The 27,938-nt window shown below is 41.3% G+C and overlaps 1 protein-coding gene across 2 annotated transcripts; it reads right to left on the bottom strand.

Annotated features, from left to right (window-relative positions):
• Positions 1-49: 49 nt before the first annotated feature.
• LOC125904668 (E3 ubiquitin-protein ligase RNF19A-like) lies at positions 50-27,190 on the bottom strand. Of its 2 annotated transcripts, none has more exons than XM_049602243.1 (10): positions 27,036-27,190; positions 12,506-13,376; positions 7,282-7,490; positions 6,986-7,130; positions 6,497-6,659; positions 6,139-6,253; positions 5,719-5,877; positions 4,428-4,647; positions 4,153-4,296; positions 50-3,455 (listed from the first exon to the last, which is right to left on the bottom strand). In XM_049602243.1, the coding sequence occupies exons 2-10, from the start codon at positions 13,111-13,113 to the stop codon at positions 2,648-2,650; spliced, it is 2,571 nt and encodes an 856-aa protein (XP_049458200.1). In that variant the 5' UTR covers positions 13,114-13,376; positions 27,036-27,190; the 3' UTR covers positions 50-2,647. The 2 variants fall into 2 exon arrangements, with proteins under 2 accessions (XP_049458200.1, XP_049458202.1); XM_049602245.1 differs by having other exon boundaries at positions 12,506-13,372.
• Positions 27,191-27,938: the final 748 nt, after the last annotated feature.

Genomic DNA, 27,938 nt, shown 5'->3' with positions numbered 1-27,938 from the left:
GTTCCCCATCAGAAAAAACATTTCTATGTCAAAACATACAGACACAAAGCTTGATTGAGAATTTTATTGTTTAAAGATATGCATTTGCATGCACATTATAAAGCAAATAATTAGGGAATATATACTTTTTAAAATAGCATGAGCTTCTGTTGACCAAGTTAGAAAACAGACCTGGCACTCGTCTTCAAATAATAATATAAAACTCACAGGAATTTAACAGGCATTTTTAACAGAAGGAACAGGGAGGGTGGGAATATCTTGCAGCTGGAGGCCTTTGAGGTACACCAAAGCTCTTTAGTTGACATCACAGCTTTTCTGATGAACTATTTTCTCTCAGACAACTCCTGCTGAGCTCGGCTGGTCGACATCTGATACTCAAAATGCTGATTGCTTTGGATAAATGTTTTATTGCCAACAGGAGCTGACTAACAACACAACTGAGCTGACTTTGGCTACTTTAGGGAAACATTTTCTAATTATTATTCCTTAAAAGGACACAAAAAACATTTTGGTCTTAAGATTTTAAGTACTGAGAGCTGTGGGCTGTTGGTGGGCTAAACAAGCTAGTGGGACAGTTAGCTTTAGCACAGAGGGGAAAGTGAATATTTGATATCAAGTTTCGTTCATTTCAAGCATTTGACGAGGCAAATATAATTTCTCCTCTCATGATTTTTATGTTTATCATTTGAAGACATACAGAATAAGGAAATAAGAAGAAAAAAAACACTATACAAAGGATTTTTCCCCAAAAAGGCACTGTGGGTCCAAAAAATATAAAATTATTTGCATTAATTATTTGCAAGGATTTAAGAAAAACAACTTGAAACACATTGTAGTTAAAATACACCCAAAGCTCTGAATCAAAAATTATATTTTGATTTGGATATTACTCAGGGAAAAACAAAAATCCTATAATAATTATACATTCACTACTGAATATTAAATCACTGACAGATGTGCTCAAATACATAGGAGGAGTTCCCATTGCACCGTCAACTATATCAGAGCTTTTATTTTTATATTTTTATTTTTTACTATGAAGTTGATGTGTTCCTTTGACTGGACACATGTTGAACACTCAAAAGCTTAATTATCTTATTGCTGATACATCATTTGGTTGACTTTCCAGTTGTAGTGAATAATAACTAACACAAGCCCTGTAAAATTGTACGAAATGCTACAGTTTAAAATTTTAAAATCGGGCTTTTCTCTGTTGCGTTTACAAGGAATAAGTTAAAATTCCCTTCTTTTAACATACCTCTCCTAACTCTGTGATGCACTAGAGACTGCAGTGAAGACTTTGTTACATTTGCACAGGTGCAACCACATAAAAAACTATTATTTTACCAGTGCAGAACAGGCCTGTGATGACGGCAAAGGAGCAGTGTGTAGGATTTAGTAGAATCTAGTGGTGAGATTGTGACCAGCTGGAACTTCTCCCATGTGTGGTTTGTCTGTTCTGGGCTACTGTAGCTACATGAGGGTGCAACATGGCTGACTCTGTGGTTGAGGGCCCGCTCCCTAGGTAGATATAAATGGCTTATTCTAAGGTAAAGAACACAAAATTATTATTTTCAGGTGATTATAAACTAATGGAAACACAGGTGTGAATATTATATACCATTTCTGCCAATATACCCCCTAAATCCTACACACCAGACCTTTAAATCCACAATATTCAAAAAGGGCTACATTTTGACTTGTCAACACAATTCCCACCCGATTATACTCAAAAGTGTGGACCCCAACACAGGGCTTCAACATTAAAACCAACTTTCCCAAAATGGAAAATAAAAAATAGGCAAAGACAAAGCACAAAAACAAACCAACAAAAAACAGGAGTCACATTTTAAACATAAGCGACAATAGTGAATTTTCTTAAAGGTGATTATGGAAAAATAGACTTTGCTACTGCACGGACTGGTCCCTCTTAAGTTCGACAATCCTTTAGCTGTGGTGTTTCTCATGCTGTTTGAAGAAGTCACAGGATGAAGTGGTGGCACAGTGGTGGACCACAGTGATGATCCCTGATTCATGCAAACTAGATATTTGCAGATGTCACAAGGGAGGATAGGTTCAGGCTTTAAAATAGCAGCTCGACTCACTATTTAAAGGATTATCAGACGTCTTCTTTGATCCTATCTGCCGTCATCACCTCTGCTTTGTGTAAGCATCAGGAAAATAGGTAAGATCTGCCTCAAGCTCGGATTCAGAACATCATTCAGGGGTAAGACTCCGCAGATCACCCCGATAACTTACTTTACGACCTGCCCACAGACATTCAACTCCACCTACTATTGCCCTTGCTGCTCCAGCTGACTTCAACAACATGCTGAAACTTCTGGCTCACACGCATCTTGTTTGTTCCGTCGCTGAAGAACAGAACCCACTTATCTGCTCTGACTTTACTCGTTATACTCACAACTCTCTCTCTCACTTAGACCTCGATCCTCTCTGTAACTTTATACATTGACATTCACATAATACTCCTGCCTCCACAGCAGATAAAAATATAATTAGATTTAAACTTAGAGCCATAAACTTGTCTCACCAGCTTCCCAAGATGTTTCACTGTAGAGTGAAATCAGGTGATAAGGCTAACTGAGCTAGCACTGGCGACACCGCCAACAACAGAAGAACAGTTCCTCTAGATATCTGTTTGTATACAGCGGTTCCTTGTTGGGCTTACAGGCTGTGCGGCAGTGTTTTTGATGCTCTCTTTCATTTTCCCGTCTGTCTCTGGTTCTGTGTCTGCGATGTCGCCTCCACTCTCCTCACTGATGTATAGAAAGGTCCCGCTGCTTCCCTCTTTTGGTGAAGCAGGTGGAGATGACGATAGCAGGCGGTGGTGGGTGAAGGCTGTGTGGCTACTCTGAGGTGGATAATGTTCCAGGCGGTCGTTCTCCACCTCGGGCATGGGCGTGATGGTGACGTCGTTGAAGGTGGTGGCGGGATGGTGAGGGTGGGGGTCTCCTGGGGCAGAGCAGGGCGGCTGAGCTGGTCTTGAGGTTTCAGGGTCTGAGCAGCTGAGCTCTGATGAGAAGTGGCTACAGTGCGAGTCAGCGACTGAGGGCAGGCTGCCACTCAGAGATGGTGAATCAAACTCAGAGGAGTTGGTGCTGCGCTGCTCCAGGAGCTGAGCATCCATATCTCCGCGTGTCTCGTTTATTTTTGTGTCTCCTTTGCTGCTGCTGGCTCTTTTCCAAAGCTTGCCTCTGCTCTTTTTGCCCCCTGAGGTGGAAGGTTCCTTTGACCAGGGTGACGACGGGCAGCAGTGGTTGTCATGCTGCACGCAGCAGCAGGTGGAGGGGCATGCGCATGTGCCACCGCTGGCACCTTTAAGGCCAGCAGTGCTGCTGCTACAGCTGGCTTCATCCAGGCTGCTGCTGGCGCTGCCGTGCCTCACCTTCTCCTGTTTGGACTCCACGTCTGCCTGAACTTCCAGACTACTGTCTCTGCAAAATAAGAAAACTAAAGATTAATACTCACTTGCATATTTATTAAGATCAACAGTTTTTGTGTGCTTCGAGCTGGGGTTGTCACGATAAAAACAAAACTTCACTACCATGCTATTGACAAGCCAATCACAGGGGATGGCGAGCAACTACCACAACACTTGTGTTCATGTTCAAAATAAAATATTCAACTTCAGGTGAAACAGTGCAGCCGCTTGTCAATGTCTTTTTTTGCCCAGCCGTCCAAAAATAATGAAGGAGGAGCGGGACAATTACCAAAAAGACCAACCGTCTCATCGCTGAACAACAACAACAACAATAGAGGAGAAATTAATACAGGACCCACAGAGCGACAGGTCCGTCCTCTCTCCCTATGTGCTTCAGCCTTCGCTTCATCCAGAGCAGGTGCTCTATCTTGCACTGACATTTGTACTTGTGTGGATATTCTGTTTATAAGCGACCAGTTGAGCCTCTCGTAATTACCGCAGGGGAATTTCCCCCACTACTTCCAGCATCACTACTAAAGCAGAAAGCCTGCAGTTCAGTAAATACTGATAAAAACACACAATGACATTCCTTCATACGACTTGACCACAGGGCGTCTGGCAAGAGATGCTAGATAAACTAGGGCAGGGATTTCTTTTTAGATAGGTCATAAATGTGTTGACGCAACAAGTAGGTTGCTTCGACTACTGACCTTTCCAGAGGCATGTAGGCATTGAGGATGGACCCCGCCATGGCTTTTGTGCTTGCGTTGTCACTGATAGTCCCAAGACTGACAGTGGCCGACTCCCCGCTCAGACTGCAGCGCTCCTTCTGGACATCAGCCTGCACTTCCATTCTGAAAATAACATAGACATAAAATATGAAAAATGTAATTCATGATGAGTCACTGCATGTTTGCTTCACAAAGTACAGGAGAACACAATGGCAGAAACTAGGAAATCCATCCATTGAACCTCAACGAATTACCTGTTATAGCAGCTACCAGAGAGGCTGCCCGTGATGCTGGTCCCGGCGAGGGCCGTGGTGCTGGCGTTGTCGCTCATGTTGTCCCGCTGAGCGGAGCTCATGCCGCAGCGCTCCATGTGACTCCCACTGACACTCAGACTCAGGCCCGTCAGGCCACCGACACTCGCTCCGTCTCCGAGGCTGGGATTGTTGAGCCGAGTCTCTGCCACTGAGGTCGTGTCTGAGGAGGACGAGGGAAACAAGAGTTGTCATTTTGTTAATTAAGAGAAGACAAAGAAGAGCCATAATGTATGTGGAGCAAAGAATTATTTGGCTTGAGGAAACCAAAAAAAGAAAGACATAGATTAAAACGAGACGGAGGGAAATACAGACTGAGCCATAAAGAAGAATTGGGGCAGGGGACCCCAGACAACAACACTGAAGTCAGGGCACAAAGTTCATTCTTCTGATGTTATATCAATGACTTTATTGACTTTTATCAGTTTTAAATTTATCCCGAATCAACCGAGTGATGAATTTGTAGGTGTGAATAAGTGTCATCGTGTCTCACACCTTTATGTTCCTGGAAAGGTCAAAGTCCCTGCTGTCATTTGGATTCATAATCATCATTCACAGTGTTGACACAGGCTGTGAGAAATACAATCTGTCTCCCTAAACGCCTCCTGGGAAAGTAAGACAGGCTCAACCTCGCACAGGCGTCAGTTTGACAGTGACAAACACACGATGACAGGACAAACCCCCGATACTGAGCCAGTCACTTCACACCATCACACACATCAAACAACTATCAACTGTTTTGGCGATTCACCGGCTATGAATAATCCATATGTATACACAAAGGCACTGACAGGTGTAGGTGTGCTTCTGCAAGCCAAACAGAGTGGTATTAACACAAATGTGCCAGCACACACAGCTGCCAACACTGTTATGGTTTTTAAAATGCTGCTGGTATGAAATATTCAGGTGTTGTGCTAAATCAAAATGACTGTACCAATAACAATGACACATAAGTCAGTCTGCAGGGACTGTAGGACAGGAGAGTAAGCATTTATTATATACTGAATAAGCCAATTTTAGTCATTAGAATACCTTACTTGTGTATAAATTTACAATTAAATGGAGTGATAAAAGGTCTGTGTTGTGTTTCAGATGGCAAACAAATTCCTGCATGGTGACAATAAGTTAAGCTGAAGCTAACATTGAAGTTGTTAATTTGCCTTTTTTGTATATTCTGCATATTCCTGGGAACACATCGGAAATGAGCGGCATTACTTTCGTTAGAGATGCTCACCTGTGGCTGCTGCCCCGCTACCTATGTTGTCATTTTCGTCGTCAAACTCGATTCGCACCCCTTTGCCATTGCCAGCAGACACTCCACAGCCGCCGCTGCGGCACAGTGAGATCGGGACAACTCCGTAAACGTAAGCCAGCATGATCGGGACGCCGATGCCTACAAGACATAAAGTAAACACACACTTTAACTATGGAAGTTTCATCAGGGTTCAAAGGTAAACTGTAAATAAAAATCCAGCATATCCACCTTTTTAGACAATTCAAAGCAGAAAGACAAGAGGAATGTTTTGGGACAATTTCCAAACTCTATGACCCACCAAAGACACCCTTTTAAATAATTTAAACGTTGTCGAGAAACAGATGGCGAAGGAGAGAAAGTTAAGAGGGAAAAGAGAGGCGATGGGCACTTCTTTCTTACCAACAGTGACGGCTGCGACCACAGGCGACACGATCACTGAGAGTGTCACACCACCAGCTATCACCAAGTTTCTCTTGTGTTTAGAGATGTCCTTGCCCTCATAGCGGTTATGGATCTGAGGAGGAAAATCATTGTTCATTACCTTTAAATTTATATCACAATGTTGGCAACTGTGACTGAAAATCACCTCTCAAAACTGACAAATGTCCTGTTAACAAACAGGTACATACAGTGCAATGTATTTAGATTATACATGTGTATTAAATGTGACATTGTAGTTCTGTGCTTTCCTTTGATCAGAATAAACAGTTTGCTGTTGTTTCATTTCCCTCCTCAGCTGTCTGGTGTTACCTCTCACCTTTCTACCAACATAGACCGGGATGCCAATGATCATTGCAGGGATAGCGATGCCAGCTATGAGGGCGATACCCACTGGTGCGCCCACCAACGTGCCGAGCTGCCAGAGGATCTTCTTCTTTCTGCTCCAGGGCTTCTTCCCCCAGAAGGTGCAGCCTGACGGACTGAGAGGTTTGGAGGGAGAGAGAAATCGGATTGTCAGATAAATGGAGAGAAAGAAAGGAGATTTTTCTGGGTGTGTGTATCATGGTTAACATAACTATTTATACTAAAACATAAGTTATTAATACTGATCTAACAGTATTTAAAAATAAATCCTATTTAGTCATTGCTCAAGATGAATGCCCAAACTCAAACGAAACAGAAATTCAATGCTGTTTCCAAAATGAAGGCAAAATGCCAAAAAATTATCGGTAAAACACCCAGAAAATGCTGTAAGGAAACACAGCTGTAGTAATTAGAGCTACTGAGCCGTTTTTTTCTGTCTCACCTTAAATAGTGCAGGTCAGAGATCTCCTTCATGCAGAGCCAGCAGAACTCGCAGCCGCAGACAGCACAGGTCATGTGATTACAGCTTCCATCATTCATCTTAATGATGTAGGCAGCACAACGAGGGCATGGCTTGATGTCATCACCTAGTTGGTGTTAATTAAGGGAAAGCAAGAGGCACATTTAGCACACAGTATTTCTGGTGAATATTTATAGTGCGTATTGTACACTGTGGCCTGTATATTGTGGCTGACAAAGGTGACAGGTGTGTTGAAGGTACAGATCGTGTGTATTTACCTGCGGCTCCACTCTCTTGGCTGTAGCTGAGGGAGGAGGATCTGAAACTTCTCAGCCGGAGGGTTTGGGCCCTTTGTTGCCGCGCGGTGTCACATGTCTGGTTGGGATGCCACAGCTGTTTACAGTGGTAGCAGAACTCTGTCCCACAGCCCTCTCGCCCACAGGTGATCTTCGGGCAGCTCGCACAGCCAAATGCAATGACTGCGTAACTAAGAGAGGAAAAAAAATAAACAGCCAAAATGGTGGTTAGTATTTGCTGGTATGAGAGCATGGATGTAGTAGCTTTGCACAACACTAGGGGTCAGCAGGGCTAAAATGACAAGTGTAGAGGAAGTGAAACCAAGGAGAAATTTCTAGCGTCTTTAAACTCAAAAATCCAATAAACTTTCACAGCACACACTGCTGCTATTTACATCGTCAGGAATCCAACACCTTGAGAAGTGTTTGTTCCATAAACACAGGAAATTAGCTGACTTTCCATGATGACTTCACCAGTGAGCTCTGTTACAATAAATCAGTGCTGGCACAATCAGTTCTGCATGACTGCATATTTCCAGAGTGTCCCTCATCAATTCTAACAGTGAGAGCTGTTATTAAAAAGTACACATGACTGAGGCAAAGTCCAAGTTTAGTTGTAAACATGCAAATCTTAAACAACTTGACAAACGGGCACTGTAATACAATGCCGTGACACAATTACTGCCTCAAATAAATCGCTTTACTGTCTGTGAAAATAATAAAATGACAGGTAGGTACTGTTTCTTCTTGCTTGCTGCCACACGGGCCTACTTGTGTCCCCCTAGTCTGGTCTGGTATTTTCACTGTTGCTTTTTTTTTTTTAATACATAAATCAATTAATTGTTTGGTCTATAAAATGTCAGGATGAGTGAAAAATGTCCATCCTAGTTTCTCAAAGTCCAAGGTGAGGTCTTTAAATGTCTTGTTTTTCAGTCCAGATTCCAAATATATTCATTTTAAAGTGTTATGAAACAGAAATAAGCAGGGAATCTCCACATCTGAGAGGCTGAAAACAGCATTTTCCTGCATTTTTATACGTAAAATTACTTAAACTATAAATCAATTATCATAATAGTTGGCAATTTTTTTCCTTCAATCACCTAATTGATTAGTTTTCTAATCCTTGCAACTCTGATGGATAAAATGAGACATTAATAATCATTTTGTCGAAAGGAACACCTTAGATACGGTAGAGGGGAGTGCAGGGCAACCGGCCTATTAATACGTTAAGTGAATGTATCACAACCTCAGTTAAACCCTGAGATTGCCGCAGCCATAGCAGGGTTATCATGGGAACATCAGAACAGAAGATAAGGGAAAAACAAACACTCCAGCTGGCGTTTAAACTGGACTGGACTGGATGTCACTGTGTGCAAATTAAGCATGAAGGTCCAGTGTAAATGATGGAAATAAGAGTTTACAGCTTACAGGAAATCTTCAGCGGATCAAGATATTGTGAACAAATAGCCAGATATCTTCATTTATAGATGTAATTTAGTAAAGTAAGCCAAACCCCCCAAAAATTGGGGGTTTAGCTTATATAGCTGCTCACCATGGTTGTTGGTTGATAAACAGCTGTTTGAGATAAGTATAAGTCCAATAGACATGCAAACGTCAGCTGATACAAAAGACGCAACAGTGACAACAGCTGTGAAGAAGGTGACAGTTATTTGGTCTCAGTTTTGGTTTCCAGTGATTATGAAAACAAGACAACTGAGATAAAATAATTACTGTGACACAATCGCAATGATGCTCTCAGTTTGTCTTGTGTTACAAATCCAGCGCACCTCTTTCCTTTATAGCGCTCTCGCCCCTCAAAGCCCAAACTTACTCTCAAGTTGGCTGCGGCATGTTTGTTCACCTCCAGCCAAGATAACCGTCAATGAGTAATCGTGTTAAATGATTTTAATATCAATATTGACTAAAATAACTGTGATTATGATTTTTGCCATACTCGAGCAGTACTAGTAATTGCATAAAAAACAAACTTATTTACTCAAAGTCTACAGTGAGTAGACTTTGGGTCCACTTCCTGCTTTACAAACAGATATCAATCTGACAATGACTGGATGACTGAGAAATTCTTGAGAGTAGAGTTGCAATGATTAGTCGATTTACTGGCCACCACTTTCACAATCAACTCATTGTTTAAGTTGGTTTTCAAACATCTTCTCTGCTTCTCTAATGTGAGAAATTTGCTTCTTTTGCTTGTCTTACATTATAATACATTGAATATCTTTGGATTTCAGACTTGTGGGCATCATACTGGGCACTGAAAATCATGATGAGCATATTTTTCTTTTACTATTTTTGATGTTTCATAGAAAAAAGTTTCATAAACAAAAATTTGGAGATTAATTGAAGCCCCTTGCGGCCATTCTTGAGAGATAAAAAAAAAAGTGCTGAATCTGTTTCCCATGCACCAAGAGCCAAGAACCTTTAGGTCATCTGGAAAAAGTGATGCAATGGACAGGAAATAAAGAAACTTCAGGGTGATCAGCTTACAGTAGAGCAGGGAGATGAGGTTTATCACAAGCCTTACAGTTAAAAACTCCTACTAGTTTCACCCTCGCAGGGTCTACATTTGGGGCAAAGGTCATGAAGAGATCAAAGTTCAACATGAGAGTAAGAGTGGACTTATTAAAAAAAGCATACGATCACAGATACTGTAGAAGTTCCATGATATTTTTAATACTTTAATGTGGTTTCCAGTGCTATGTTGTGAAGATAACAGAAACAGATGTGCTGCTAACTGATGTCATAGCATCGTTTTGCAGTGTTTTTTCAATGTTTCACTAGAAATCAGCACAGTTGATTCACGGCTAATGTGTGTGGGCACCATATACCAACAGAGCATTCAGTCTAGACAGCTCCCAGACAGTCTGCGCTAACACCTCAGTGAGGCAAACTCATGGCAAATGCTGTATAAGTTGTAAACTAGATGGGAGACCTTCCAAATGGACCTTATGGTATGTGCAATGATGACACCACTGTTAAGTCAAGACTCGCTTCATGTCAAATGTTTGCTCAGAGGATTCTTACATTTGACAAACCTCACTGCTGAGCTGACAAACGCAGCCCAATAATCTGTGAGAGTAATTATACAACAATTAAGAATGACGGCATCAACGAGTGGAGAGTGTGACAGTGAGCCAGAGCTGAACTGATTGGATGACAAGAGCGAGAGGAGCTGAAACAAGCTCATGAAAGAGCCATTATTCTAACAGACAGGGTCAGCAGTGTTGATGCAACAAAGCCGAGGGACAGACAGACGGACAGAGAGAGAGACAGAGAGGGAGAGGGTTGAAGGGTAAACCCATTACTGAACTCAGCAATCACTCACACTGAAGTGATGGTTAGTAACTGCTTCGAAACTCTATAAGTTTTCTATAAAACACTGCAGCCAGCAGATTAGAAAACAAGACTGGTGCAAATGCAGATGAGCAGTTCTTTTTAATTACACGGTGTGCGTGCTGGTTGTCATGGCCTACAGGTGCAGTAAACACCAGGTAAAGCTGAGGGTGACCTAGTGAGCACACGGAGCGTAATGTTCGCTGATGTTCAGGCCCCTGTGAGCAAAGTGCTGAATCCCCACCGGCTCTAAACATACAAGACCCTGACCTGACCCTCACCTACACTGTCACCTCCTCGGGAACGAGGGGAACCGTCTGAAACAGTCTGCTAAAGTTTAAGTAAACAGTGTGCATTCAGTAACGTCATACAGCCTGATAACTAAATTCTGGAATTTGAACCCCTGACTGCACGGCGAAAGTCTCCTGAATTAACCATTCATCCACCACATCTGTCCATCATGGATTTTGGCACTCTTTGTACTATGTCACCTGACTTTCTGGCATCTATTTATGACTTTTTTTTTTTCCAAAATATTTCTACTTATTCAAGTAATATTAAAACTTTTTCTATTCATTACAACGTTATACTTGAAATTATGACTTTATTCTGAAAATCTTTTTTCTTTCTCAGTTTGGCCTTAATACTTCGTCGTACAAATACAATGCCTGGAAGTTTGTGTTTTTTTCTTTTCACTTTGGTTATTCAAACTTTTTTCTTTGTTATTTTCTTCATTGTTTCATTTTGTCCGGTCCTGTAGTCTCATTATTTTAGCAAAATTAATTGTTTAGTCTGTGTTACTGCAAAGCACTGTTAACACTTTGTTTAGAAAGTGCTATACCATAAACAAAATATGAAGATATGACGATAATTATTATTTCTAACAGGCAAATCACTACCGGCTTTGATCATATCTGACTATCTGACTTGAAAAATGAAAATTTCGTGGCATCCACTAGCTCATTTGGTAGAGCAGGCCTGTTCACTCTCCCCCTGTCACATCATATCTGTCCCATCAAATAAAGGCAAAAAAGCCCCGAAAAATATCTAAAAAATACAATTTTAACAGTTTTAATGCACTATAGCATTAATAATTTCTATTTATATTTAGTTGTATTATTTATTCAAATGGGTCTGAGTTGTTTTTCACTGTTTACTGTGCCCCTATATTCAGGGATGCATATATTTAAGTCCCTCTGCAGTGCATGACCATTATATGGTTAGAAAACTATCAGCTACAGCCTGATAACAATAGGCATCATCATCACTTGCTGCTCATGTCATGTTTTTAGCTGACTCATTAGGCTGACAGAATAAACAGGTCTATTACTGCTACGAGTTATTTATAACTCGGGCATCGATGCAGAAGCTGGGGTGAACTTCAAAAGGCCAGACTGCAGCCTTGAAGTTTCTTTAATGTAGCTGCTTGCTATGTTATTTTGGGACACGTATATTTGTTCTATCAGGAGTAAGAGACATCAAGCGTCACAGGTAAACCAAAATGGAGGTTTTAAAATATTAATATCAGTTGCAGCCTGCGTGGAAATCCCAGATGCCTGAAATTAGTATGGTAACTGGCCTTGTTGCTACAAATGTTATGTGGACATCACTCAATATGAAACAAATTTGTTCCTACCCTTGAGTTACAACTGACTGTAAAATCTTTGTTGTTTGTTTAAAAAACTTAAACCCTTTTAAAACCATCATTTCACCCTCTCTACCCTGAGGACTTAAAACAAATCAAATAAGATCTCAGTTTCATTCAGCTGGTGAGTCATGTATTATGTAAAGAGCAGCTTGACCTAATGTGTTCTTCACTGAGTATTCTTTATAATCCCTGAGCTCTTGTTCTTACCCACAGTCGGGGGCCGGGCACCAGCGGCAGTCAGGTTCAGCCACAAGCCACCTCCTCAGCATGAACTCCTCGTACTTCTCCATGAGAGCTCGATCCCCCAGGATCATCTGGATGTCGTGGGGATTGAAGCGCTCCGAGCACTCGGGGCAGCAGATGTTGACACGAGACTCTGAGATCTCGATGCGCAGGTACTGTCGCAGGCAGTCTGCACAGGAGCGGTGGTGACAGGTCATGATGTCTGGGAAGCGCTCACGTGCATGGCGCAGTAGACACAGAGGGCACTCCAGCAGCTCTGATGACGAACCTGACACTGATGAAGTCGATGCTACGCCCAGTGCAGACTGGGCAGAAGTTTTATCGTGCACAGTCTCTGCCTGCACGCTTTCTGTGCTGACAATGCCATCCACTCCGGCTCCAGCCTGCAGAGGCCTCGACTTGCGCTTAGGATCGCGGTCAGGCCGGCGGCGGCGACTGAAGAGTGAGTGGATGGACAGGCGGCGCTTTTTGGGCGGCTTTCTAACTGAAGGGAGGCTGACAGAGGAGGCGGCAGAGTGAAGGTCTCGCTCTGAGCCTGTGCTGCCATGATGCTGCTGGGGCAGGCTGCTCATCACGCCAGACGGGGCGCCGCTGGTAACAGGACCAGAAATCACCACATCAGGAGAGGAGACGAAGGACTATGAGGGGGACAAGGATGGAGAGAGACACTGAAGTTTAAGGGACAGGATTGTCAGGGGAGGGGGCAGTGTTGCTGTTAGCTAGGACATCGTAGCTGGAGGCTGGTACAGAAGGTCTGGAGGTCTGTGGTGCCCTGTGCCTCGGCTTAAACCACAGTAATGAGACAAAGATGTTCAGATGTAGAGCACCAACCTGCCTGAAATAGAAAAAAAAGAAAATCAGGTACAGAGCCAAAGCTGAATACATTAACTTTTAATGTTCTGCAGCAAAAACAGAAACATTTGGATGATTCAGGATGCACAACAACCAATCAACCGGAGGCACCACATCTACTCTGACAAAATCTAAGACAAGACAGCTATCACTGAGGCGTTCCACTGGCTTGTGCGTTGAGGAACAACCATCCCTTTGACAATTAACAGTTTTCTGGCAGGCTTCAGGCATTTTTTTTCAGGCGCATCTTCTGTGTATGTGTGTTTGTGTATGTGAGACTGCTTACATAAATTGACTGCAGGCTTTCCCTGGAGAGTGTGTATTAGTCATGAGTAGGCAAAACAAGACAAAAATCCGGTGTTTTTTTTCCATCGCAGATCTCAGATGAGGCCACAGCTGTGTCAGTGTGCCTCTAGAGAAGCCACACCTTGCCTCAAGTGCTTCCATATGCTCATTTTTTACACAACTAACTCATCATGTCTAAGAGCTGTGTTCAAGTACTCTTGTAGTGGTTGTGAAGGATGTTAGAAGTTGATGCTACACAGAACCAAACAAGTATAAGTAGTTCAAGAACTTTCAAGTAAGGAGAAACACTAAAAACCCAACCCAGTTTGTGGGTGTGGTGCAAACTAACAGATCCCAACCCAACTAATGAATTCACATGTTTTGGATAAACATCCTCGCCTTGGACTGATTCCTAAAGAGACCAACTAATGGCAGGAGGAGAATGAAATAAGCGCTAAGGTCTCAGGATTTAGCAGCACTAAAAAAAATGGTGGATAAATGACAGCTTGAACTGGTCAGAGACTCAGTTGGGAAATAAGAGATTTGAATGCTAAACCCTACGAGATAAAATCTGTAGATTTTTCAAGGTGACTTAATTTTCTTTTTTTTTTGCAGACCAGTCTAAGATCAGCTTTAGACACAATAACCCAGGCTGAATCAGGTTATAATACGGCTTTAAACGTACAAAATGTAATTTCCTGCCGCTCGCGGTTTCTCAATCCAAACAATAACATAAGACGAAGCAATGCTGTAACTGTCTGCCATTACAGACATTTTCTCTTGGTTAGGATTTTCCTTCAGTTTTCATCATTGAGGAGGTTTTTACCAGGAGACGAAATTTCTACAGAGGTCTCTTCCTCTCCAAAACAAATGGACCAGGTGATTTAAACTGCCGAAAACATCAAATAAAGCCATTTTAATGTTAAAAATCAGCATTTCTTTTATCAAAATATGCAACATTGGTGCAGTCATTTTTAGACTGTTTAATATAGAAAAGTTAATTATTATAACTTTAAATAATGTGGTGTGTTCCCAGCTGAAGTGTAGAAACAGTATTTCTATTTATGTCCTTTAAATGTGTCCAATTCATCTCTCATTTGGAAAACAACAAAACACGGCACTGCAGACAAACGACTGACATCAGCAAGAGGTGCTGCAGCTGAGGGCTATGTGATGCTATTAAAAAACACTTGCATGTCCTTGGAGTTTATAGTTTGACCATGAGACACACAAACAATTTACTATGTGGGTTTATTATTTCATTTCAGCACAATGTTACTGCTTTTCCAACAGACACATTTTGTGCCCTGGTCAAGACAGTGTTCCCATCCTTAGTTTAGCTTTTAGCTAGGTTTAAGCCACAGGAATTTGAACTAGGGCTGATCCCCGAATCAGGACTTTGAGAGTCAACTCTAAGTTGGACCGACAAACCGACAAATATAATATACTGTTCACTTCCCTGTCTTGTGTGGTACCATGAGACTTTGCTTTCTCTGGTCCTGGTAGGTCCTCAAAACTAAAGCTGCAGATTCATCGTTCAAAGTCCGTAAGCGTAATACCAAATGGGTAAAAAGGAGAACAAAGGATTTTTTTCCTCCCCTTCTGTATGTTCCAAACTTGTGTTGTGTGTGTGTGTGTGTGTGTGTGTGTGTGTGTGTGTGTGTGTGTGTGTGTGTGTGTTTGTCATTAGGGACTAATTTCAGGAAAATTCCAGTGGGAGCCAAAAGGTGACTAATTAACAGGCCTGTTGCAAATCTCAACTGAGACAGCAATCCTGCAAAGCACAAACGTGCTCATACCCTACAAACCTTCGTCTGACTGGCTGCGGTTTTTCTCCCCTCATGATGACATGTAGGCGGCAGTTATGTTTTACTATGGCTACTTTAGTGTTGGAAGACTTTTAAAAAGCAGTCTTTTAGCTGCAGAATGGAAGCCAGATTCAGGCAGCACGTTTCTAGAGTGCACGTTTAGACCCTCCTTCTTCCATTTCAACCAAATACTAAAAGCTGAATTAATTCTGCATTAACAACAACAACAACAACAACACTGAGATGCACGTTAGTAGGTGTAAATGAAATCAACACAAACTGACTCAGGCTACATTTTATATGTGTTCCTCCAACGTATATTGTGCAGTGTAAACCAAACTCAAAGCTCCTTAAAGGGCCAGTGTGTAAAATGGGTTGAAAACAGTGACATCAGTGGTCAAATTCTAGATTGCAGGGCTCACTCGCTCACCCCTCCCGTCGGGTAAATGACGGTGGCCTTGTAGGGACAAAAAGCCTCGCGCATGAGTTTTTCAGGAGTAGGTCTATCTAGCGATGAGGTGAATGTTTATTTAGAAATCTAAACCATGTTACGATATTGTAATGAATCCCTCACGAGCAGGAGACCAGAGGAGCGTTCGGGGAAAAAGGCCAGTTTATTTGATCACTCCAGAAACTCCAGTAACACTCCACTCCGTCCCAAACTCTGACTCTTCTAGCGTAACAGACACACTTCATAACAATACACACATACTCGTTTACCATACTTAGTGGGGACCCCCTCCCCTCTCTGCTCCGCCAATCTCCAGCCCGCACACTGACTGACAGCGTAGCCGGTAAACAGAGCTCAGCTGTTTATTTAGCCTAGCGATATCTCCGGACTATAGTAGCTGCAATGGACGACTTTGAACGCGATTTTGAAGAGTTTCTTGTAGCAGACACAGACCCAGAGCCATACCTGTTTGAGCCGGAGCATATAGATGAGGAACTCCATGTGTTTGATGCTGAGCGGGCGAGAAGAGAGGCTGAATGCACAGAACGGGATTCGGTGCTACTGCTACCATCGTTGGGGAGATATATCACCAGGAGGAAAAGCGCCACAGAGAGAGCATCACAAGGAGTGAAGTTGCCTCTGCTTTTCCTCGCAGATGACGGTTCGGGTTCATTCTCTCCTGTTGCGTGGTAAGTGTGGTCCATTCGCAAACTTTATAACTAAAAAAACTTTTCACTACTCTCTATCGAGGAACTACTAACACTCTCTGCTGTTTACTCCTCCTTCTTCCTTCCTTCCGCTGTCTTCGTTGGTTCATTAATACACGCGAAATGCGATCTCTGGCTGGCTGGATTGTCCGCTCGGTCTGCCGTACATACATGGCGGCGCAAGATGGCGACCTCTCTAAAGCAAGGCCCTTGCTACATATATATGTATAAAAGCATAATTATAAGGCTACGAAAACCAAACAAATTTTATTTTATAGCCATCATACTACAATTTGTTAGCAATGAAATATACCGGCACACAGATGTAAATGAGATTGAAGATGTATGAAGTTATCTCACTGACAACACTTAGGTCCATATATACAGGTAAGCACACTGGGCAAAGGGAAAATAATCAACCCATCAAGCCTTAAGATGAGCTCCATGGAAAGACCTACATTTTGCAGTATTTATGCAACAAAAACACGTGTAGAAAAAGAGATAGCTTGAACCAAATTCAGCAGAGAACAGGTCACTGACCCAGGTCAACTAATGAATCATTAATCAATGACCCACTACATTATGGACCTAGCTGCAGAGGTAGGCTATACAGAGGACAACTGTGGGTTTGGGCTTCTTTTACCACAGTGTTTGTTCTGTTATGCATGTTTTTTTAAAGACATTTCTCTTGACATACTAAATCCTTTCATATTAAACTGCCAATTGCCACAACCTTTTCATAACTGACAGATACTATCTGGCAACCAATCATGTATGAACCACCAAGTTGCTGAAGTGTTTGCATTCAGTCTGCTCCACACAATCGTTGATCAGGATACAACAATTAGCATGAATGCGCTATAAATATAGGTAGTGTAAACATCTAGTCCTTTATCTCATTTGAAGTCACATTCAGAGTACTGACACTTTGACTGCTGTGATACAAAAGGTGATAACAGTTCGTTAGTACTTGGAAACAACACTTCAAGTAGTAGAGCCGCTCTTGATTTATGGCCGCAGTTTGAATGGCAGGTGGGACAAGCTCGTAAGATAACTTCCCAAGGCCCGGACACACCAAACCGACATTAAAATAACTAATGGCGACAAGGGCCAACTGTTGTGTTGCCTCACGTTGCTTGTGTCTTGGCCAAAAAGCTACACTTGAACACTACAAAGATGACAGGCAATGGCCATCTGGCATGTATGTTCTGCACGAGTGAGAGGAAATAACTCTCCAGGCCAGCAGGCAGCTGTAGTCTGTATTCAACATTCAAAAAGGGAAACCAGAAGACCAACAGGACAGATTCAAGATGCTAGTTAGCCAGTTAGCACATTAACAACACATGCTGGTGTTGAAAGAACAAATGATATTTACCATTTGCTAACACTTGCAAACCATTTCTGCTTAAGAGGGTAATGGCTAAAAAAAAATAGTTTTACCTCATAACAAATGTTTCAATCTCGTGCCCTCTTGACCTTAGTCTTTTGTTTGTTTTCCACACGGGCTTAGATCAAATATTGTTCGTAAAAGCTCAAGATCAATTGTTGTCATCTGCTGAGATGAGCCTTACAGATCCTGACAGTATCTCATCTTTCAATTCAGTTAAATTTAGTTCTAGATGAGTTAAAACAAAATCCTCACTCATTCATTATAAGATCATTGCTGTGTGAAACAGTGGGTCTGCTCACTTTCTCAGAAGGTTATGGTATTATTTCAGATAAGTAAACTTAGTGTCGCTGAGGTATTTAAAAGGCAATACACATGCAATTCTAGTATCACTAAAAATAGGATCTGCTGAGGAAAAAGGAACAAACACGAGGTAAAAAAGACGAGATGTTACTAAGCTGCCTCATTTAGCTGCAACATATAAGTACATTTAATGCAAAGTTAGCCTAAATGTTTAACTGTAAACTAGAGATAAATAAGGTTTTAAAAAGTCTAAACCATAATTACATGTCATTAAGCCATTAGCACTGCAGCCAAGTTGTAAAGAATAATGTGTTTTAATTGCTCATTCTGAAAGTTTAAGAGCGACATTTAAAACCCAGAGCCTGTATATGACATCTGAAATCTAAGCAACACAAAAACACCAGAGGGTAAAGCGACGTGAGATGATGTGAGTTGACGTGAGACGACACATCAGACAGTTCCTTGGTTCCTTGAGGCGTGTCACGACTCTAAGTGGATCTCCCTCGGAAAATAAAGACATGATGATGATGCCACTGACTCAAAGACGGACTGTGCTGAGTAGGAGACCTGGCACAATACTGTCCCCTGTAAAAACTTCTCATGAAATAGGAGCTTCACATTATCCGGTAACATCTGTAAACTTGCAAACTGAAATACTCAGTTCAGTCAAGCAGAATGATCTTTTAACAGCAGCTACTGAAAACTCTTAGCGGGAAATTTCCACAGCCATCCTCAAATATCTGAAGGTACAACAAATGCACAGAAAAGTCTGGTCTGCACTTGCTGAAAGGCTCAATAGCTGGCGCTCTATTATCGAACATTGGGACAATCGAGTTGTTTCACTGAGGCGTCTGCAATCGGCCTTGGGTTGGGATGTATTTTATACAAAAACAAAGATAAGGGTAACAATTATAGTTATGCACAATAGATGCAAACACTCTATTGTACTTCGGCCGCCATCCATTCAAGTGTACCTAAAAAGTTCTGCTAGGATGAACGGCTTCAAAGAGCATCATCCCTTTATTTCTAGCACTGTCTTGTGTGTGTAATACCTCATCGCTCCCATAGGGGCAAAGTACTTGTCCCAGCCTTCATTTAACAGCCACTGTAGCTACAGTGGAGGCTCTGCGCCAACATGGATCCTACGCCGTAGCCTGACATGCACCTCCCCAGAAACTTAACTACACTTCACAGCAACGCAGACCTCCTGTCGATTTTTGTAAGTGGAAACCATTTCCCTCAGTGGAAAGGAAGTTTTTATTTACTTTAATTTCACAGATAGGAAACAATAAATTGTGAACACAGTCAAGCCTCCACAAAAATAGCATTTTAAGCCTTGTGTGTGATTTATCCTGGCTTCATATGAGCAGAGGAAATCTCTGCTCATTGCTAGGCTAATTTATACAATGTAAAATACCATAGGCTGGCCCTAATAACATTAGTATGTTGTATTTGTTTGGAAAACATTTAGTATAAGACAGTTGTTTTGTCAGTGAACCTTGTGAGTTGTAATGAAGCCAAATTATGTGCCGTTACCTTTGTTAAATGTTGCTGTTGTCCCTGGTTTTATATGAGAAGAGGAAAAGTTCACTAGCTGCTAGGCTAGTTTATACAATGTCAATTGCCATAGGCTTGTGCTAATACTATTAGCACGTTGTATTTGTGGGGAAAATGTGTCCAGATAAAGACAAGTGTTTGTCTGTGAATGCTGCGAGTTACAGTGAAGCTGATTTGTGTGCTTGTGTTTGAAATTGTCTCTATTAAGCCATGTTTAATGTGTGTTTAATGTGTGTTTTGAATCAACATAACTTTACAGCACTTCACAGAAACCCCCGCTGCTGACTAGTGTTATGAAGATGTAACTGCAGAGTGACACAGACACACCACCGCACAAGTATAAATGCTCACAACAGCGTAGGCTACGCCGTAGGGTCAGCCGCACAACTGTAAATCCCATTTCTTTGCACAATTACCGCAGCCAGGTAATGACTACAATGTAGAATATTGGCACTTTCTAACATGAAAAATCAATACAAGCTTCTAAACTAAAATCTTAATGATCGGACATGTTCCAGCAAGAATCTGGGGAGAAATTAACAACATCAGCAACCACATTTACATGTTTCCCCGATGTTAGCATGTAGCAACGTTCACATCAGCAGTGTACTCGCAGTCTGGGAAGATCTAGATCGGAGAACGGCGGCTTTTTCTACCATGAAAAACACAACTGGACATATTCCAGCGGAAATATGATTCAAAATTTGGGGGAAATTAGCAATAGTTGCAACCAAGATTACATGTGTCTCTGACATTAGCATGTAGCTTCATTTAGCAGGGCAGGCTACGTAGTGTAAACACTTGTATATTCATCTCGATAGCAGAAAAAACACTGGAAACAGAGTATTCAGAATGGTCCAAAGCTTGAGGTTTTTGCTCACAGGGATTACTTCCACAAGCATTTATCTCATTATTTGAAATGTTGGCCCTTTTTAATATAAACACCCCTTGCTGTGACATTTCAAATTACCGAAAAGCATTATAGGTTCCCTTTAACTTAATAGCTTCCACTATGAGGCCTATCTGGTACTGGCTTAAGTGATGTCCTAACACTATAATTCCACATCGTTATAAAGCTTGATGAGGTATTGGGTCGACGAGCCAAGTCATGTGAGCAAGAGGAAATTTTAAAAAGATAGAGGGGCAATTTCAAGCAACCCACAAGTGAATGTGAAATTACACTCCCAAGGCATAATTAAACTGGAAAAGCCTGCCTCGGCACTGTACCGAGAGTGAGTGGGACTTTCCATGTGACTGCGGTCAGTGTGTGTGCATTTGTGTTTGTGCACGCACATGCATGTATTCAAGTTCTGTGGCTCAAGGGCAATCACATGCAAACCACTGCTCACACACTGGGATGGTGTCCCAGTTCCTGAGATGACCTAGGGCAGGAAGCCCACTGCGGCAGAATAAATGGTTTCAACCTTCCGTCAACTCTTGAAAGAAATCACTGTTTGCATCAGCTGACACTACATTGTGATACCATTGGAGAATGATTTAAACCTGCCGGTGTCTTCTGAAGTGACAGGTCAGCGCAAGGGTACGGGAGTTTTTTTGGGAGTCACACTATAATTTGAGTGTCACGATGGATGGGGAAGAAATAGAAACAAAATGTGTCACTTGGGGTTGCAGTGGTAATGGTTTTAACAAGTATGGCCCTCTAGACCACAAAGCAATAACATGTTGGCTCTCGCATCACAATAAACAAGATAAATCCAGGTTTCCAATGCCTGTAATTTTGCAAAGAGACAATTAGGTGCATAACCAAATTGCAATGGAGCATTTTATGTTACAGGTCTGTGACCACACACCATCATGGCAAACCCTGCTTCATAAATAGGTTTTGTATTTGTTTTTACAATATTAATAAGCAGACCATGACCCTCTCCAAAAGAAACATACTGTCCGGAATATTCCCATTAATAACGTTCCACAGCTCTTCTTCTATTTCCAAAGTAAACAGACGAGAAGTAAACATGTTGCAACTGCAAATGCAATTCATTTTCTGGAACTATTAAATAACAAATATAAAATGCTGTGCTGACATGAACATTTATCAGCACACATCAGTGAGATGTTTCATCCCTACCACAGATACTTGATGTCATTTCAATGTACAATGTTCTTTGGGTTAAAGCCAGAATTAATCACAACTGTTCACATGTAGTGTTGAGTCTACCAGGCTGAAAGTTAACTTACGTAATCCAGTTTTACTGTGGAGCACGTAAAAAGGGGAAGCAACAATATATGAAAATGAGTTTGTCTTTTTGGATTACAGCCACGCTGATTGGACTTTGGGTCTTTTCTAATCCACCTCTCCTATTCTTTACAAAGCTGTAGCTGAGCTACCTCCAGTTTATCACATTCCTGACAATAGTTTCTGGAAGTGCAAATCATCTGACACACCATCCACTCTGTACTCTCGATTTTAATTACTGTTTGACAATGTTGATTTAAAATGGTGTGTTATCAAGCTCGGTCATCAGGAGTGTATTAAAAATCCCTGCTGCGTTTCTCAATGCAGAAGTCTAATTTTAGGGATAGATGATGTAAGCTTCCAGGGATTTTGTGAGTTTGGTAGCCCATGCCTACCTTCAAAGAAATCCTGTATACAATGATCAGCTTCCAACACAGGGAGCGCGAGCCTCAAAGCGTTCATCTGCAAAGTGTTCATCACGTACGCTAATTTCCGGTGACATTCCAGCAGGAGTACAGACTTCCTGATCATGACAATACCATTCAGCTATTACTGCTTGAGGCAGAGGAACAGCCCAGAGAATGAATCATAAACTCTACAGCACAGCCACTTTTTACATGACTTGTTTATCTACCACATTGATAGGAAATATTTCAGCTTTTCTAAAGCATAAGACATCCCTCTGAGGCAAATTCACATTGGAAAAAGTTCTTGATAGACTGCCCAGCATTTATAAGGCAGGGGCCAACTTTCTGTCCGCTGGACATCAAAATAACCCTGTAGCTTAATGAATCTCTATTTAGCCTATTATCTGCCAGCCAAAGTATAATAATAATGCCTGATGTTCAACAGAGAGTGGGAACAGGAGGCACTGGAGTGAATGCCTCTGTGGCTGCGTTCGGCACTATTTACTAAACAGTCTGACTAACAGCCAACAGGGCAAGGTATTTTTCCACTGTATCTGATACACTTTATAATGAGGCAGTAAAACTGAAGATGCGGCAGGGGATGCACTGATTGGGTAGGAAAATTCCCTTCAGTATAAAAATAGTCTATCATGCCAAAAAGCAATTTAAACACAAGGTTGTGTTATTTTGCCATTTCTCTATTCAGCACCATGGAGACAGCAAATAAAGATGGCTTGTATTTGGCCCCGGCTACAGAAGGGGATATACCATTTGCCTATTGCATAGAGAGACATCTATGCTGCCCAGTGGGGCTCTGACAAGGGCAATAAAGGGAAAAAGCCACATCATGGATGTATTCTGTCTCAATGTTACTACCCATTCACTTCAGTCACAGCTTGATTTCTTAGCAAAGAGTGTCTTGTACTTGTGTATGCACTTCTGACTTCCAGGACTGCAGTGGCAACCAGTGATGTACATACATCAGTGAGCAAAATCTTGGTCATATTTGTCAAAATATATTATATAACCAAATAATGTTGGTGTTGATGTGATTATTATTTCTTTTAATTTTGGGAAGTTCAGGAAATTTGCTGTTACAATGGCTCTCTGTGTCATGCAAGGGCACATGCAGACTTACCGACCTGATGCATGTTCCCACCAGTGGCTCCACACTATACCTCTGACCTACACTTGCCAGTTATGCTCCAAGGGCCCATAGCTGCAGGTTCAGGGCCCTTTCCACCACTAGTGGCCTTTTTCCTGCCTTAGCTGGCATATTACGGCATATCTTGGCACATTATCACTACCTGCAGGTGAAAGGAATAATGTCGAGCCATTGGTGGGAACCTGTGTCAGATCGCCCTTGTGCATGTGTCTGTGCATGTGGCAAACAAAGTGGGGGCCTGCTCAAAAAAAAATGCTCAATAAGCACTACTAGAGGTCAAAAACTAATGAATGCTTTGGACCTCTGGTTCTGTCTGCCTGCTGCAAGCTTACCCATGTGAACTCCTGCAGGAACTCATGGGAAAATGCAAAACGTGAGGCGTATGTAGTGCCTTATTATGGTGAAGGGAATTTTCCCAAATGCCTATAGTTACAGGTTTTTTTGTTGTTGTTGTTGTCACACTACCATCTGTGGCTAGAACCAAATGTTGGATTAAATTCAATTTCACATAGTGACAGAATGGGTGTTATTGTGTGAATCCACTCTGTCAACCCTTTACATCACACATCTTCACATACATACTATGACAGTCTCCTCACTGTCTGCCTTTTCTGCTTAAATCTTTTCACCCAAGAAGAGAGCAGACAGGTGGTGTGATGGATACAGCCATGGTCTATTTTGTGCTACAATGAAGACCAATAGCTACTCACACTGACCAGCAGTGCAGGGGCTTAGTGTTTAATCAAAGCCACAGAGGTACTGAACTGATTCCTTTAAATGTATTTAGCTAGCAAATTTGGAGAGGTGTGTTAGAAAGTAATGAATACAAAGCCCAGCTGTTCATATTTACTGATATAAATATAGACGTACTCTTCATACCTGGGAGACTTTATCTTTAAATTGATCTTGTCTGCGACCACATGGTCCTAAATCCTTTGGAATTACCCCTAGATTAACAGGAATCTCAAGATAACGACAGACTGATAGTACTTCTTCTTATTGGTCCCAAGTAATAAAACACACAAGTGAAACTAGGAAAGACAAAGCAGTCAGAAATTATGTTAACGTGCTTGCTATCTGTCCCTGGTGCACAATGTTTCCTGGCTCATTCACCAAGCCAAGGGAGAAGTCAAGACAAGCGTCCATGTTTGCAGATACGAAGCATTATTGCAAAAAAGCAAATGTTTGCTCTCGATTCACAGCCCATGAGTCTCATGTGTCTCTGTCGCAGGCTGCTGTCTGGCTGTCAGTCAGTGTCACATTCACACCAATGACTGAAGGATGATGATCACTGGATTATACAAATACGGCTTAAAATGAAATGTTTTGGTTGGCTATGTACAAAGAATTCAAAAATGAATATCAAACAGCCTATCTGGCAAACACACAGATGGGGTAAAAGTATAAAATCAGGAATTTCTCCCATTTGAATACTGATTTTTTTTTTCTCTGAAAATAACAACAGGGCTATCACATGGCAGATCTGTAAATACATATGTTTATGTAAAATATTTTACTTTGTTTCAACATGAAGTATGATCCAAATGTTGTCCCCTCCACAACTGAGGTCAGTTGACCTAAAACTAGTTCAGACTCTAGTTAAGATTATTTGCTTTGTTTTACAAGTTAGGGGTGGGGTGACAGTTTAAGCCCTTGTGTCAAGAAGTGACAACAAAAACAAGAGCTTCTTTCGTCACAGGTTTAACCTCAGGAAAAATTTGTGTTATGTAAAATGAAAAACATGAGCCTTCCATGTTACGTGTGCGTAAAGGTAAGACCAATACATTGCTTGACAATGTGCTGTCTGTCATGAAAATTCAAAATATGTCACTTGGCTTGGTGTTTAGAAATGCCACTGACAGGTAACTGAAGCATGGCATGAGATAAGTGTGAAGTAATATCACATCAATGAACACAGGGGTCCCATAATGTTACCAAGCGTAGTAGTATAAACTGTTTCATTCAGTGTACTTAGGCAAGTCTGAGACTAAGATTGAAGATGAACAGTAACAGGCCATTATGAGAAAGCAAAGCACTATGACTCACGAACTGAAAGCTTCCAGTGAGGATGGCTTGGATTAATTTAGCGGGCATGCTATAAAAGTCACACACTGAATAAGGAAGGGCAGTTCCCAGTAATTGATATGTTATCTATTCAGTAAAACATTGTTGACTGTGCTATAAAAAGGGACAACAGAAAGAAAAACTGCAGGAGAACATTTCACACTCAGACATAACCTGAACCTAAATTTTACATGAAGATTACATACTATAAAATAAAGGGGTGGGGTGGGGGGGAATCAATACAGCACAGTATCACAATATTTTTGTGTGGCAAAATCGACATTATTACATTTTAATAATGTAAATTATTAATAAGACAAATACAAATTAATCTTTAGGTAGCCCACTTTAATAATATAATTAATTGTTTTTTCAGTCCACTAGATACATTTTGCTGCTACAAATAATTGGCTGAAGTGACTGAAAACTGTCTCTTATCAGATAAAACAAATGTTGACACCACTAGTAAAAGTATGAACCAAAAATAACTATATGTCTAAAACAGGACACCTAATGACACCGTCTACATCAGTATAGGGTCATTTATCAGTGTCAATAACATATTAAACTTAAATAAGAATCCTAATTTTAAAATGTATTGTGCAGCCACTGAAAACAAACAAACCAGCCTGTGCTGTAACACTACACTAGTCAGTCCAAATGAATTATAAGTTATGAAAGACACATAAATAAAGAGTAACGTTACACAAGCATTTGTATGGATAACAAGGTCTACTTCACGTGTGACCACGTATTTAAAGCCCTAAACTGTGAGTTCAAAGTCACGAAACGAGGACGATTTTGCACCCAAAAAACATCATATAATGGCTTTTTTCGCAAGTAATGTTGACATTAAAATAACTCACAAAAACACGAAGACGGCACCATGTGTCACCTGACGCTCGGTACAGGAAGGACCAAATTCTGTTTACACTTTCCACCTGGGCTAAGTCGGCGTTAGCCTGCTAGCTAACGGAATCAGATTTGGCTAGCAGGGAAGCTAGTGCCTAACTTTAATCGCCCAAAGAGTTGCTGACTAGCTCAGCCACAGTGTTTGCCTCATCGCCAAACAGTTAAATCGACTGTAAGGTTTATCTAAGATAGCAACATTAACTTAAAAACTTTATCTGGGGTCAGCAGCAGAGGCTTAGTGCCGACCTAGAGTTTAACGAGATAATTTACATGCTAACAAAGCTAAAAACTGCTAGCTGCTCGTCAGCCTCGAAGAGGAGGAAGTTGTGATCTGTGATATTAACTAACGTTAAACGTAAGCTAGATCTTGCTACAAAGATTAATCCCACACACACCTACCGTGAATTTTCCACCGGGTTTTCTTTTACTTGACGACAGAAGTGTACACGGTTATCTCCATCTCACAGAAAGCCGTGGAAGTTAAAAAAATTTGTCACAGCAAACTTCCCAGCACAACCGAGGTACATTCCCCGAGTGAGTCTGACTGTTGTTATCAAGTCAGTGAACGCAACACCTACAAACAATATCGACACTTCCGTTCGGAGTTTGTCCGCTTTTCACGATAAAAGACATACATCCTGTTTCAACGGCTAATTTAATAGTCTTTTTTTTTTTACTTAAAGACTACGTTTCATAGGACGAGGCTTGTTTGTTTGTTTGTTTGTTTGAGTGACTGGAGGAAAATGTATGACCCTCCCTCGCCCACAAATAATCACAATTTTGAATATGCACACCAAAAGTAGGTACTGGGGTCAACAGTAAACAGCACAGGAGTGAAAATTCTCACCAAAACAAACTGTTTATTTCCTGAGCAAATTGCAAGGCCACCTTAAAAATCACATTATCCCACAAGTTCACACTTCAGCAGAAACAGCAGGGTGCTTGACAGCCATACACAAAACCAAAAAAGCCAAAACATTATGGACACACACTTATTTATTTATTTATTTATTTAAAGAAAAGATGCCTCTCAAACCCATTTGCAGTTTTTTAGGGCTCTAAGGGTATTTAAAATAAATAGGACAATCTAAACTTGAAAGTCCCTTAAAGTGCTTAATAAATTATTTGAAGTACTTGCCCAGTTTTTCACTACTCCCTCCCCTATTATAAATAACGAAGAGTACCTTAAGTAAAACAATTTAATGACACTTAAAGAGCAATTCAACATTTTTTTTATTTGGCAAGTAAAAGGTATATTGACAACAAAATCATTCTTAAAGTGAAAGTAAAAGCATGCAGCCC

Source organism: Epinephelus fuscoguttatus, linkage group LG17 (assembly GCF_011397635.1).
Source record: "Epinephelus fuscoguttatus linkage group LG17, E.fuscoguttatus.final_Chr_v1".
NCBI lineage: Eukaryota > Metazoa > Chordata > Actinopteri > Perciformes > Serranidae > Epinephelus > Epinephelus fuscoguttatus.
This window is presented reverse-complemented; position numbering and strand designations above follow the sequence as displayed.